Genomic DNA, 12,650 nt, shown 5'->3' on the forward strand with positions numbered 1-12,650 from the left:
TCCAGGCGTGTATTCGCAAAGTGGCATTAACTACTAGCTATCATGGACTTGTTTTTATATCAAGCCCGTCCATTCAATTGCTTGTTAAATTCTTAAATTGCAAGTCATGTTTATATATTTACGATAATTAGATAGTTTATAACAATAGAGAATGATGGATTTAAACTCTAGAAATTTCTATTGAAAACACCAAAAGTGTTAGTTGAGCTACAAAAACTCTTGGCAAAGATATATTATATAAATAACTTCATATTATATTATATTATATTATATATATAGATATATATAGATATATAATTAAAATGCAAAGACCACTGATAAAATTCATATCAAACCCCTGCAAACACTTGGCCTCCTATTTCAACATGCTTGAAAACATATAGAAAAAGGCAAATTACACAAGCTAGGTTCCACTTGAGCCAACTCACAATTATACTAATTCTACACTGAGAATGCCTTCAACATCTCTAAAGGGGTTACATGAGACTGGACTAAACTACACACATTTTGGACCTCATCCCCCCATTGTTAGAAATCTAAGCCTATGCAAAACATAGATTCTCCACTACTTCGAGGGAGTTTCAAGAGGATCAATGAACTTTATCTTTAGTTCGATCTCCCCAGACTCAACTCCACCAAGCCTCAACCAAACGCTCTGTACAACTTCACCATTTACACAACAGATAGAGCTCTCTCCAACAAGACAGTTGTCACCATCTGGGACTACCTTCCTTAATGTTGTCTCTCCAGAAGAAACCCCTAGAATCTTTCTCAACCTAGCGGCAGACACTATTGGCTGAAGGCTGAGGTGAGCATTCCCCATCTTGTCATCTGCCTTGAAACGATCTTTATCAAACACTTCCTACAGAAAAATGCACTTTCGTCACATTCCAAAATCCAAAAGTACCATTAGCTTCACTAAGATTACTTTAGGAGCTAAATAATCAAACGACAACTACACAGCAAGATTTCCCATTTTAAGAGAAGATATGAGAATAAAATTGTATTTACAAAAATATGATGGGACAGATAAACAGGCCAAAACCAATAGATGAAAACCTTCTTTGTTTTGCAAGTAACAAACAAAAGAAAAATAGAGGCTGAGAACACAATGATCTTCTTAATGATAAAAATAACAGAATATTCCAATCTTTAAAAGTTTGGAGATAAGTCAAAACGAAAAGTAAGAAAGCAATGCAAAATACTACAACAGAACCTTTCAGCCTTCTGAAATTCTCAAAACCCTCTCCCCAAATTGTCCAATAATTTTCAGACAAACAAGAAGCACAATACCAAGAATCCAAAAAATGAAGGAAAAGACGAAAAGACAAAAAGTCAGCAAACAGCAGCTGATTTAGACGATAGTCTACATACCATGGTCAAATGAGTACCAGACTACTGTTGCAAATAACGAAGATTAGGGGTTATCTACCTACTTCCAGAAGATTACCAAAAGATTACAAGAATCAAATTTGCACCAACATAGGAAACCAAAATACTGAAGGTAGAAAAATGAATCAATTAAATACTGAGCAGGGCATATTAAAACAGAAAAGAAGAAAAAATTTTAAAAGGTGTTGAATTTCCATCCAGCAAACCCACTCTTTAAGGTTTTGATATGCAAAGCTCAATTATGTACTCTCACTACAGAACAAAGAATGTTGACTTTCATCTTATATTGCAAACAGCTGTTAGTTACGTGAAGGATATTTTATGGTATAAACCCATCACTTAATAGTTACAAAAAGGTTTCAATCATCTCAAGGAGAGGAGTTTGAAAAAGGCTTTTTGAATTCACAAGTTGAATGTAGGAGTTGAAGAAAACTAAGAGACACACAATCAGGAACAACAAGAAATGATAATTCAAAGCAAGGATAAGCAAGAAGTTAGGCAAATTTGATAATTCAAATTACAGAATGAAACAAAACAATCTGCTGAGCACAGAATAAACCGTGTTTTTCACCTTTACTAAACACAATTGGGGATCATAGAGCATTTTAGGTATGCATGCCACTGAACCAACTTGCAACTTGACAAAGGCAAGATTGAAGGGAAAAAATGTGCATATTTAAGAAACTAATAAATTCAAAATTTTAGGAACTTACAAAATTTAAAACTCCAACAGGTTCTGTGAGGGAGAAACTTAGTTCTTCATTCCAAACAGGATTAAGGCAACTATTGATAACCTTGGTCTTTGCAGTCTGATACAGATAACACAAATAAGTTAATTTAAAAACATACGAGAGTCAAACAACAGAATGCAATATGAAGTCATTAACAAGCCCAATGCCCTAAGCATTCAAATAGGTGCCTAAAAGAAGTTATCAACTGATATTCTATGATTCTTTCAAAAAATTTCAAACCAGAGAAATTTTTTAACTATTGACAACAGAATAATTGAGAAAAAAAAATTATCGAAACAAACTAAGTAAAAAATCCTGGCAGATAAATATAAGTCCAATCTTGGTTTATAAATAATTTACAACAACTCTGCTTGCTTCATTGTTTTTATTCGAACCATTAACTCAACCCATTAGATCTATCAATTCAATAGCTTCATCTCTCGTACATTGATTAAGGAAACATACATGAGCTTTGAAATCATATGGTGTATACATTGCATAATAACTAACAGCAAAGAATGTGTATCATCACTGATAATGAATCAAGTGAAAAGATAATATACTACCAAATATCAATAAACAAGCTTAGAGATCAGCAACGTAATTTCCGATAAGAGTAAAGTTAGAAATGCAAGTGCTATCAGATGAATATGATTGAATTCATTACAGCTCAGATTTTCACGCTGCACATATACAAGAGCCTAGAATCACCTGATTGCCTAACTTGACTATCACATAAGGATCGCTACTCTTGAAATCCCGGATTACCAATCTTTTTCCTTGCACAACCATCACTTTTAGCTGCCCAAGCGGCTCCCCCATAATTGGCTTCTAAGGATTTGTCAACTTCACAAACACGCCCAACCACTGCAAAGCACTGAACCAAAATGAGTTTCAACTCTAAAATACAATAATCATACATCATATACTACATACATACACAGGCAATTTTATACACTAATGAATTGAATAACTCAAGAGGGACTCAAAATACGGCTTCAACTCTAAAATACCATTCTCTATACAAATCCCAACAAAACCATTTAGCTCCCGCACATACATACATACATTCATACGTATACATCTATACAATGCATACATATACTGCAGAAAGAAAGGACCTTGTGAGATCTTACACGAGGAAGAGATAGCTTTAGATTAAAGAGAGGCTGTGAGATCTTTGTGAAAACGAAAAGAAATGAACAAACTTTGCATTAAAGTTAACAAATTTAGAAAGTGACAAACCCCCCCAAGCATGTTCTGTTCATCTAGAACGCGCTTCAAAGCAAAATCCAAAGAAAAACAAAACCCAGAAAACGAAAAAAAGAAAAAACCACAAGTAACTACCGTCAAACAGAACCCATATAAAATCACTAAAACTAAAACTACAGAGCAAACTGAAATAACTACCAGCAAGTATGTGTATCTCTAAAAGCAAATAAATAAACAGAAACCCAACAAAGAAAAGCAGAAGTAGCTGAAACAGACTTACCAAAAAAGACAAAGATTTAGGGGCTCTCAGGAGAGCTTTGGTTGCTGATCTGTTTGTTGGTTACTTCTTTTTTCTTTTTCTTTTTCTTTTTTTTGCAGTTTTTTGAGGCTCACACAGCCAGATTAGTACATAGTTTATAACACCGGCAACTACAGGTCGTTGAGATCTTTACGGCTTTTTTAGCTATTGGGTTTGCGGGCTTTTGCTTCCGCGTGTATCTATTTTATATAGTGTAACGGAGGAATTGGCAGATGTCAGTCTGCGAGTACATTGACGAGACTAGGTCTTTACTCGTTTCTAAAGTGAAGCAGTAGTACTAATAATCCGGTCCTTGGCTCCTTGATGACTCTGACCGATCTGCTTTTCTGTTGAAACAATAATTTGTCAACAAAAATTTTTAAAAAAAAAATCCAATTTCTTTGGATTCTTTTTTTTCTCTATCACTATCACTCACTCATGACTCATATATAATAATAATTAATTTAATTAGTCTAATTCAGCCAAATAAAAAATTAGTTAATAGTCTAACATATAATTTTATATAATTCATCAACCTTCTTTAGCTTGGTGTTTAGGATGTGTGTTTTGCTATCCCCCAAAGATCAAATGCAAATTTCTGATTTCATCAATGAAAACTTTTTATTAAAAATAATAATAATTAATTATACGGTAGGTGAAACAAAAAATGGTAATGGGAGACGGATGCTTCTGTCAAAGATTTTATGCTTTAAAGTTTTCTACTCATTATTCAGAGGTAAAGATTTCAATTCAAAACAGATGAGACATCACTGCCCGGTCAAAGCTTTTTGATGTATATGTCTAAAGACAACAAGTATGCGCTTATATCAAGGAGCTATTGATGGTGATGTGATTGTGATAATCAAATATGGCCCTTGAAACGTAAGTTCGATAAAAGAAAGAAACTAAACAAATAGAAGAGATTTATACTTTTTAAATTTTAATTGCAGTGGAAGCCCATTCAGCAAAAAGATTGTAGTGCAAGCCTAACATTTGATAATATTGATGCGGTCCAAGGGCAAAGAGATTTGATTCTTAGACACGGTCAACCCAAGTTGCCTTTGACCCTCTCCGCTTGACCTTGACGGGAAATTTGGGCTGCGAGAGGGCTCTTGTTTAGGGTCTAACCAATATATATTTGAAATTACCACGTGTAATAATAAGTCTGGACAAAATTTATCATGTTTTTTTTTCACAATTACTAAGGTTGAATGTTTTGATTGATGCTAATAAAAAGTGATAAGTGATTGTCAAAGTAATGTTGCTCCAATCACAGCTTGCTACATCTCAACAATTGTGGTTAAAGAAAACAGAGAAGTGAGGAATACAAATTACAGAAAAAACTGTAGACAGAGTAGCAGTCAGATTATAACTTGTAAAGGTTTTGTTAGGAATCAAACATGAATATACTAACATACATCTATCCCCACGTATAAACTGTACATGTGGCCCATCAATTTATCAATCAGAGAGATCAAAAAAGATGCGCACCACACCTCATGGTAAAATTATGTGCCAAACCTACTACCACCTAGCCACTAACACGGTCATCTGTTGGATCATCACCCCCACTTTCTAACACTGCACTGGTTACCTAAACGTGGGAATTTCTACTGTTATTTTACATTCTACACATGGCTGCCCGCCCGGCAAACTACTCTGTACGCTTATTAGTCTTGTTTACATAATTGAATGGCATTCATCTTCTTTCACTCTTGGCGCCTATAACTAGACAGAAAGCACTGACATTGAACCTGCCACAGCACCACAGCTTAGTGAAGTATTGTACGTCACCGCTACTACAGCTACTTACCCTACCGTCTTGAGCCACTTTTCCTTTTCCCTGCTCGCCGCTTCCACTTCATCTGCATTTAATAAGAGTCGAACTTTTATAATGCAAGCTAACATAACTTAATACATATCTATACTAAATGCAAAGGGTGGAGATAAGTACAAGAGGCTCATCATCAGAAATTTCAGCATCAGGGGCATCAGAAGGATCTAATGACCCTCTTCTAGGCTTCTTCTGTTCTGTGGGACTGCTTTCATTGGTTTCTTGATTCCCTTCTGAATCGGATTTGTCTTCTTCATTAGATACCTCTTTCAAGGTGCTGCTTGATTCGTCTGCTTCTTTATCTTCTGAATGAGATTTCTCTTCAGGACCATTTTGACTATCTTCTGGGACAGTCTCAATATCTTCAGCACTTATCCCTTCAGAATCGGGATTTTCTTCTCCATCAGGTTCATCTGCAAGATCTGGGCTCTTCTCCGTGTCTTCCAACTGTTTTGTTTTTAAAACTGGCTTCACTTCCTTCTCAGGTTCCTCACTATCTGTTAGGTTCTCATCCATTTCAGCTTGTTCCCCTTCTGAATCATCTGGAAAGAAAAACAAATGAATTAAATACTAAGAAACATATATATTATCATCTACATGATGACTGTGCAAGTTTATACATCAGTAATGAAAACAAAAAACTAGAAATGAAAGAATTCAGTGATGTGACCACTCTCTCTCTCTCACTTATATTTAAAGGCAAAACACCTCACAACTACATATATAAGGAAAGCATTGGCCCCCATAGACTAGTGTGATATATATCATCAGATAAGATGAGTTGAATTTGAAGGTAAACTTGGTATGCCATGTTTTAGAGTTCAATTACCATTCTGCAACACAAGCGCAACACTATACCAGACAATCTCCATGGCCAGCACCTGTGATGTTTGTCTACCAAAACACAAGTAAAAAGCGACCATCTTTCATTCAAAGAACATATGCCTGTGGCCAATTATGTAAATAAATATTGAACTTGTACATATTTTTGTTTCATAAGATGACAATATTTTACACAATCCTGTAATGGTCAGCATTCCACATCTAAATGAATGGTTAAATGGCTTTTAAAATATTAGAATTGATACATGTATGATACTGGGATAACATTCATTCAAATGCCACCACCACCAGCACCAACAAAAGCCACCTTTTAACTCCCTAGCACATTGCATTGCGAAAATAAAGCAAACATAATTGGACATTCTTTTACAAGCAGTGAATACACAACTCACAACATGGGATTGACCCATGATATCACCCACCACTCCTGTATGCAGAGAGGATGCCAATTGGTCCAAAGTCCGACGACTATTGGCACATATTAATAACCTATAGAAATAGATGAGAGACTTCACCTGAGTTCATTTCATCTGCTTTGGATGATGTAGTGGGTTCGGCATTTGGCATGTCAAAATTCCCTTTGTCTTCAGCTTCACCCAAGTCACTTTTTAATACACCCTTCCGTCCATGCTTCGGATTTCTTTTTGGAGTTCTTTTTCCTTTAACACTAGAAAATAATGATTACTTAATTAATTCCTACCTAAGAAGTAAACTGAAACTAAAAAATTGCACCTGAAATGCTTATTTTAACTCACTTCTTAATTGATTCCTTATTCCGATGAGAACCACCTGAATTTTTATTTTTCTTCCCAGGTGACCTATAAAACAATGAAAGAGATGAATAAAAGAAGATGGAATACCAGTGCAGAACCATGTAATGAAGATGATAGAGATAAACACAGATATTGCTGTAAAGCCAAACAGTACAAATTCTCATTTCGAAAAATATGAGTTGACCATTGGAGTATGAGGATACCTACATATGGTATCAGAAAGGCAGTACTTACACTTCTTTTGAAGGGGTGCCCTTTGATGAATTTAACTTCTGTTTCTGGTGAAAGAAAAGGGTCAGAAATAAGTCACAACTCATTGCTCTGCTAAAAACAAATAATGGAATTTCTTCAGCTAGAGGAAGAATGCTAATGAAAATCTTAAACCTTTGAAGACTTGCGACCATGGTCAACAAGCTCCCAGCGCTCCTTTTCTAAACGGAGAACTTCCACATCCCCATCTTCGTATAATACCTTCCATATGAAATTTATGAAACTTATGTGATAGATATCATGTAAAATAATTAAGACTAAAAGGTATTATTTGGTAGAAATTAAGTGTGAAAAGATTGTCAACTAATCCCAAGAAAGTAACTGAGAGGGAGAGAACAAGGTGCCGCTTACCACATGCTTTCCTTTTAGAGGATCATAAGATTTAACCGTGCCTTGATAAAATCTGGGAATTTTGGCAACAAGACATCAGGGAGAATATTTGAGCTAAAATTAAAAGGACAAAAGTTTGTCCCTTGAGAAGAATAAGGCACAGAATGGAAAATAAAAATACTGTTTTCAGCAAGCAAGTAGGGCCTTTACAAACAATGGCACAGGGTGGATATGTTAAAAGGATTTCTGAAATCTCAATCTCATAGCAAGTATGATTGATCATGTGTGTTTGTGACAAAAAATGTATGGCCTCAAGCTTTCTTTTGCTTTCCTTGCTCTGCCTAATATAGATGGAAAGAGGACTCACTTCTTATCCATAGGCCACCAAACTTTTATTCTGCAACCACTCAGATCTTCGATATCTAGTCCACCAGCCTTTGATGTGCACTGTAGAGGAAAAGAACATCAGGTCATATAATGACATGTTCTAAGGGAAGTAATTGATTCTGTATACAGAGTACACCATGAAACCTCAATACAAGAAAAAAACAAAGGGGTCAATGAGTTCTAACTCAAATGGCACCTCCTCCTGTGAGAATAAGATGGAGGATTATATGCGTGTGTTGTTGTTGTGGGTGGTGGTGGTGGTTTGCGCGGGGGGGAGGGGTTGGTAAAATTTCATATGATTAAAGGAAGAACTAATGTCAGAATACAAAGTTTACTAAAAAAAAAAAAAAAAAAAAATCAATTGGTACCTTTACATCCAAAAAAATCAAATTCTCTAGGCTTAGGTTTTAGAAGAATGAAGGCCCAGTAGCCCATTAAAATTTGGGCTAGATTTCTAATTTTATAGTTTCATCTCACCTTATTTTTGGGCCCAACAATTAGAAAAATAAATAAATAAATAAATAAATCCCTCAAAAGTCGGTACTTCACTGTTAGTTTTCTCAGCCAGAATTGCATATAAATAATTCGTGCCTATTGAAGTTACAAAAGAGCCACCAATCGTACTTGGTTTATGCTTTGACAATTTGGCATTCTTGTGTACTTTACTTGACTAAATTAAAAAAAAAAAAAAAAACTCATATTATTATTATTATTTTTTTCTTTTCTTATCTTTAGGCTTAAGTAATTACGGAAATGAGAAGAATGGTGAATTCTTGCATAGAGTTGAAGGGAAAAAAGAAAAGGCCCCAAGCCTTAGGTTGAACTTATTTATATATTCTTTTATTGATCATGACTAAAATGTGGGATATATATATATATTTTTTTTTGATAAAAGACGATTATATAAAAAACTCAAAGCATTACATCCATCTTAGTACAGACTCTGTTAAAGAAAACACCAATACAGTCGTCTTCCAAAGCCTTAATTAAGTCCATAGGCGGACTAGAAAACATGATATATTCCAGTTCTTGGTCAGCCCCTATTCTAGCCATCAAATCCGCGCAGCGATTAGCCTCACGGTAGCAATGCTTCAGCTGAACTTGCTGAAATCCGGTCATTAGCTGCCTACAATCGTCCAAAATGGGCGATATAATCTGATTTTTATAAGCAGAATTTTTAATGACTTCCACAATCACTTTGGCATCTATCTCAACAATAAGACAAGTGATATTCAAACTTCTACACAGCAAAAGGCCATCCCTCAGCCCCCACAGTTCAGCAGCAAAACAATTAGTTGCTCCTATATGTCTAGTAAATCCAGCAACCCAACTCCCATGCTCATCCCTCACTACCCCCCCACATCCGGCCTGCTCCATACACCCACTAACCGAGCCATCAGTGTTTAGTTTTTTCCACCCCAAGGGTGGCTTTTCCCACTTGATTCTCTTGCAAGTTCTTCGAACTGGGTTGCGAGGAGATGAGCCACAAAACAAAAACTCAGCAGCTTGATTAGAAATCTCCCTACTCAGGTTCGGATTTGGGCTCTTCCTATTGAAAACAACAGAATTTCTGCTCTTCCAAATGCACCACACCGCGAAGTTAAACAAGATTTTCCAAGGAGGCTTCCCTTGGATAAGACTACATCTCACTTTACCATTATTTTGCAACCACTTATGCAGATTGCTCCTCCAAAAATCACCATTATCTCCCTTCACACCCAGCTGGTACCATATTTGCTTTACCCTTGGGCAATCTCTAAGGGCATGCAATATGGTTTCCGGCTCTCTTAGGCAAACGGGACACCCTTCATCATCCCCAAATTTTCTTCTAGCAAGGCAAGTTTTTACTCCTATGCTATCATGAACACATCTCCATAGGAAAGTCTTAATTTTTGGGAGCGTATCTAATTTCCAAATCCAATTTGCATCTATAATTCCCACATCCTTCACATCATCCACCTCTCTAGCAAAATGATAGGCACTTTTGAGATCAAAACAACCTCCAGCATTTCCTCTCCAACCTAACCTATCCCTTCCACCATCCCCTAGGGAAATAGGAATGGCTTGGATGGTCGATTTAATTTCAGGGGTAAGCTCAAAGGGAATTCGATTCCAATCCCAACCTCCACTAACCAAAACATCTTTAATCTTCCATTGGCTTGCTTCACGGGTTAAAGGGCCATGAATAAGGCTACGGATAGAACCTTTACAAGTCCAATTGTCCAACCAAAAGCTAAGAGTACTGCCTCTATGAATCACCCACATGATGCCTTTATTAAACGTTTCCCTACCCCTCTTGATGGCTCTCCAAATCTGAGAACAAGGCAGCCTCTCCATGTTAATAGCATTTAATCTCCTGTTGCTGCAATATTTTCTTTTTAGCACTCTCACCCATAGAGCATCATCTTTCGTATGAAACCTCCAATTTAATTTAGCAAGGAGAGCAGTGTTTCTACCCTTCGCCTCTTGCAACCCCAGCCCACCTTCTTCTTTAGACTTTGTTACTTTTTGCCAGCCAACCCAATGAATTTTCCTAGTAGTCTCTGATGAACCTGTGGGATATATATATATATATATATACACACCCAATCTTACCAGATTTGTTCTTTTTATTGTGTTTGGTATAACAAATCCTACCTTAACAACTCTGTCAAGGTTTAGGGGTTCTCCTTGGGATTAATTTCAATCAAGGTATGGTATGTGGTATAGTGAATGAGGCACTTGCTTAAGGCCCCTAAATTTTAACCAATATGGTTTTTTTTTTCTTCATTATAATAGTATTGGCTCAACTCAAATATTAATCAATGAATAAAATAATATCTTTTTATCAAATGGAAAACTAGAAAAAAAGAAAGAAAAATGCTATGTCTACAACATTTTTCACAACAAATCCTAAGTGTCAAGTTGTTATTAGCTATTATTGGTGGGCAACAAAGTAATTTCAATGGTGGGTTCAAATTAGAACTAGTAACAACTTAACACCTAAGATTTGTTGTAAAAATATTGTGAATAAAGAACTTCTATAAAAAAAAAAAAAAAAAAAGCAATATACAAAAATTTTCACAACATTTTTCACAACAATTAAGTTGACAAACTTTTACTAGTTCTCATCTAGGTCAACCACTAATATCACATTTTTACTTACTACTACCAATTTGCCACATTAATAGGTGTGAAAAGTTTTGTCACATGTTTTTGTGTTTATAGACTTTCTATAAAAAAAAAAAAAAAAAAAAAAATTCTATGTGGTTAATAAGTAATTTTACATCTAAAATAAGATAATAGAGTTTAAGTAATATTAATTTTTATTTAAAAAAGACATTTAAATATATACAATGTCTCAATTTAGTTTTTGTTTAAAGCCCTCAAATACATCAAGCTGCCCTAGCTTCAATAATCTTGCTTATAAAATGTTTTAAATTATGGATTTTAATAAACTCAATTACTAAAATCTTTATATCATTGAATATAAAAAATATAGAACCAAAGTCTTGTTTACATAAAAATGAAATTTACCGTGTCTTGAAATAATGATATTATATATATATATATATATAGAGAGAGAGAGAGAGAGAGAGAGAGAGAGAGAGAGAGAGAGAGTGTGTGTGTGTGTCTAATTAGATTTTAATTGAATTCTTAATTTTGTGTTACGTGTTCAACTAAGTTTTTCTTTTTATTTTTTATATTTAGGTGGCAAATAAATTATTAGGTGCAAAAATAAAAAGTCTAAAACCATATATATATACATAAAATAAGAAACTATTACATTTTTAGAAATGTATGGTTTAAAAAAAATGTAAACTATATCATGTATAATTTGAATATTTTCTAAAATCTTTAGTTGTAGCTGTGCATATGCACACGGCTACACGCTAGTAAGTAATAATTATGAAGCAATACTCCATAAATTCAAATCCTCTTTGTCTAAAAGAAAAAAAAAGGGAGAGAAAGCTCTGTGTGTGGGTTGAACTTATTTATAAATTTAGTTTTATAAAATGAAGAACAACGTGTGATAATTCTTTAATTTTGTAAGGTAAAACACAACCTCACGAAACGTGTCAAATGTCATAGTTTGGGGGATTAGTTCCAATAATATGCTATCTTGATTTGTCTAATATTTTAGTATTTATTTGATAGTTAGTTAGACTTAATAAACTCATCAATCAATGGCTTGGTAAGCAAGGTGGCTTTTTGCTTTGCCAAAGAAACTTCTAAAAATCCAACCGTGCACGCACGTTAATAATAAGTAATAACTTCTCTTTCTTTTCTTTTTTTTTTTTCTCAGAAAATTCCTATGTATACTAAGATCTTACTCATGTCTTAGTCATCACGTTGTTGATTAACGAGGTGCCTCACCAAGAAAATAGGCATTGCTTTTAGGCTTTTTAATCTGATCTTAATAGAAGCATTGAGTGAAGAAATATGATAAATTATTATCTAACTTTAATATAAAATTTACAAACTAACAATAAAATGGTAAAATAAACGTAACATCTTCTTTCATCTTGTCTTTAAGATGGTGACATAACAAGCTTGTCTCTGCCAATGAGAACAAACTAGGTTGGACACCACTTTCAAAA

The 12,650-nt window shown here is 34.7% G+C and overlaps 2 protein-coding genes across 3 annotated transcripts; both read right to left on the bottom strand.

Moving 5' to 3' along the window:
• Nucleotides 1-323: 323 nt before the first annotated feature.
• Nucleotides 324-3,941, bottom strand: LOC136069318 (protein C2-DOMAIN ABA-RELATED 11). Of its 2 annotated transcripts, none has more exons than XM_065777718.1 (4): nt 3,616-3,941; nt 2,835-3,000; nt 2,106-2,201; nt 324-862 (listed from the first exon to the last, which is right to left on the bottom strand). In XM_065777718.1, the coding sequence occupies exons 2-4, from the start codon at nt 2,943-2,945 to the stop codon at nt 566-568; spliced, it is 504 nt and encodes a 167-aa protein (XP_065633790.1). In that variant the 5' UTR covers nt 2,946-3,000; nt 3,616-3,941; the 3' UTR covers nt 324-565. The 2 variants fall into 2 exon arrangements, with proteins under 2 accessions (XP_065633790.1, XP_065633788.1); XM_065777716.1 differs by having other exon boundaries at nt 2,835-2,990; nt 3,616-3,939.
• Nucleotides 3,942-4,933: 992 nt separating this feature from the next.
• Nucleotides 4,934-8,130, bottom strand: LOC111986513 (sister chromatid cohesion protein PDS5 homolog A; the record flags this gene model as incomplete). Its single annotated transcript, XM_065777722.1, is given in 8 exon segments — nt 4,934-5,498; nt 5,588-6,009; nt 6,826-6,977; nt 7,066-7,128; nt 7,318-7,361; nt 7,468-7,554; nt 7,705-7,756; nt 8,051-8,130. Coding segments are annotated over 8 exon segments (951 nt in total), but the record flags the coding sequence as incomplete, so codon positions are not given.
• Between the last annotated feature and the right edge of the window lie 4,520 nt (nt 8,131-12,650).

Source organism: Quercus suber, unplaced genomic scaffold (assembly GCF_002906115.3).
Source record: "Quercus suber isolate HL8 unplaced genomic scaffold, Cork oak 2.0 scaffold_10, whole genome shotgun sequence".
Lineage (NCBI taxonomy): Eukaryota > Viridiplantae > Streptophyta > Magnoliopsida > Fagales > Fagaceae > Quercus > Quercus suber.

What these genes read in the sequence shown, in the direction of transcription:
- LOC136069318 (XM_065777718.1), bottom strand. Translation starts at nt 2,945, where the DNA reads ATGGGGGAGCCGCTTGGGCAGCTAAAAGTGATGGTTGTGCAAGGAAAA. An exon ending in TAGTCAAGTTAGGCAATCAG is followed by an intron (nt 2,202 to 2,834) that starts GTGATTCTAGGC and finishes TATCTGTATCAG; the next exon opens with ACTGCAAAGACCAAGGTTAT. An exon ending in CTGTTGGAGTTTTAAATTTT is followed by an intron (nt 863 to 2,105) that starts GTAAGTTCCTAA and finishes ATTTTTCTGTAG; the next exon opens with GAAGTGTTTGATAAAGATCG.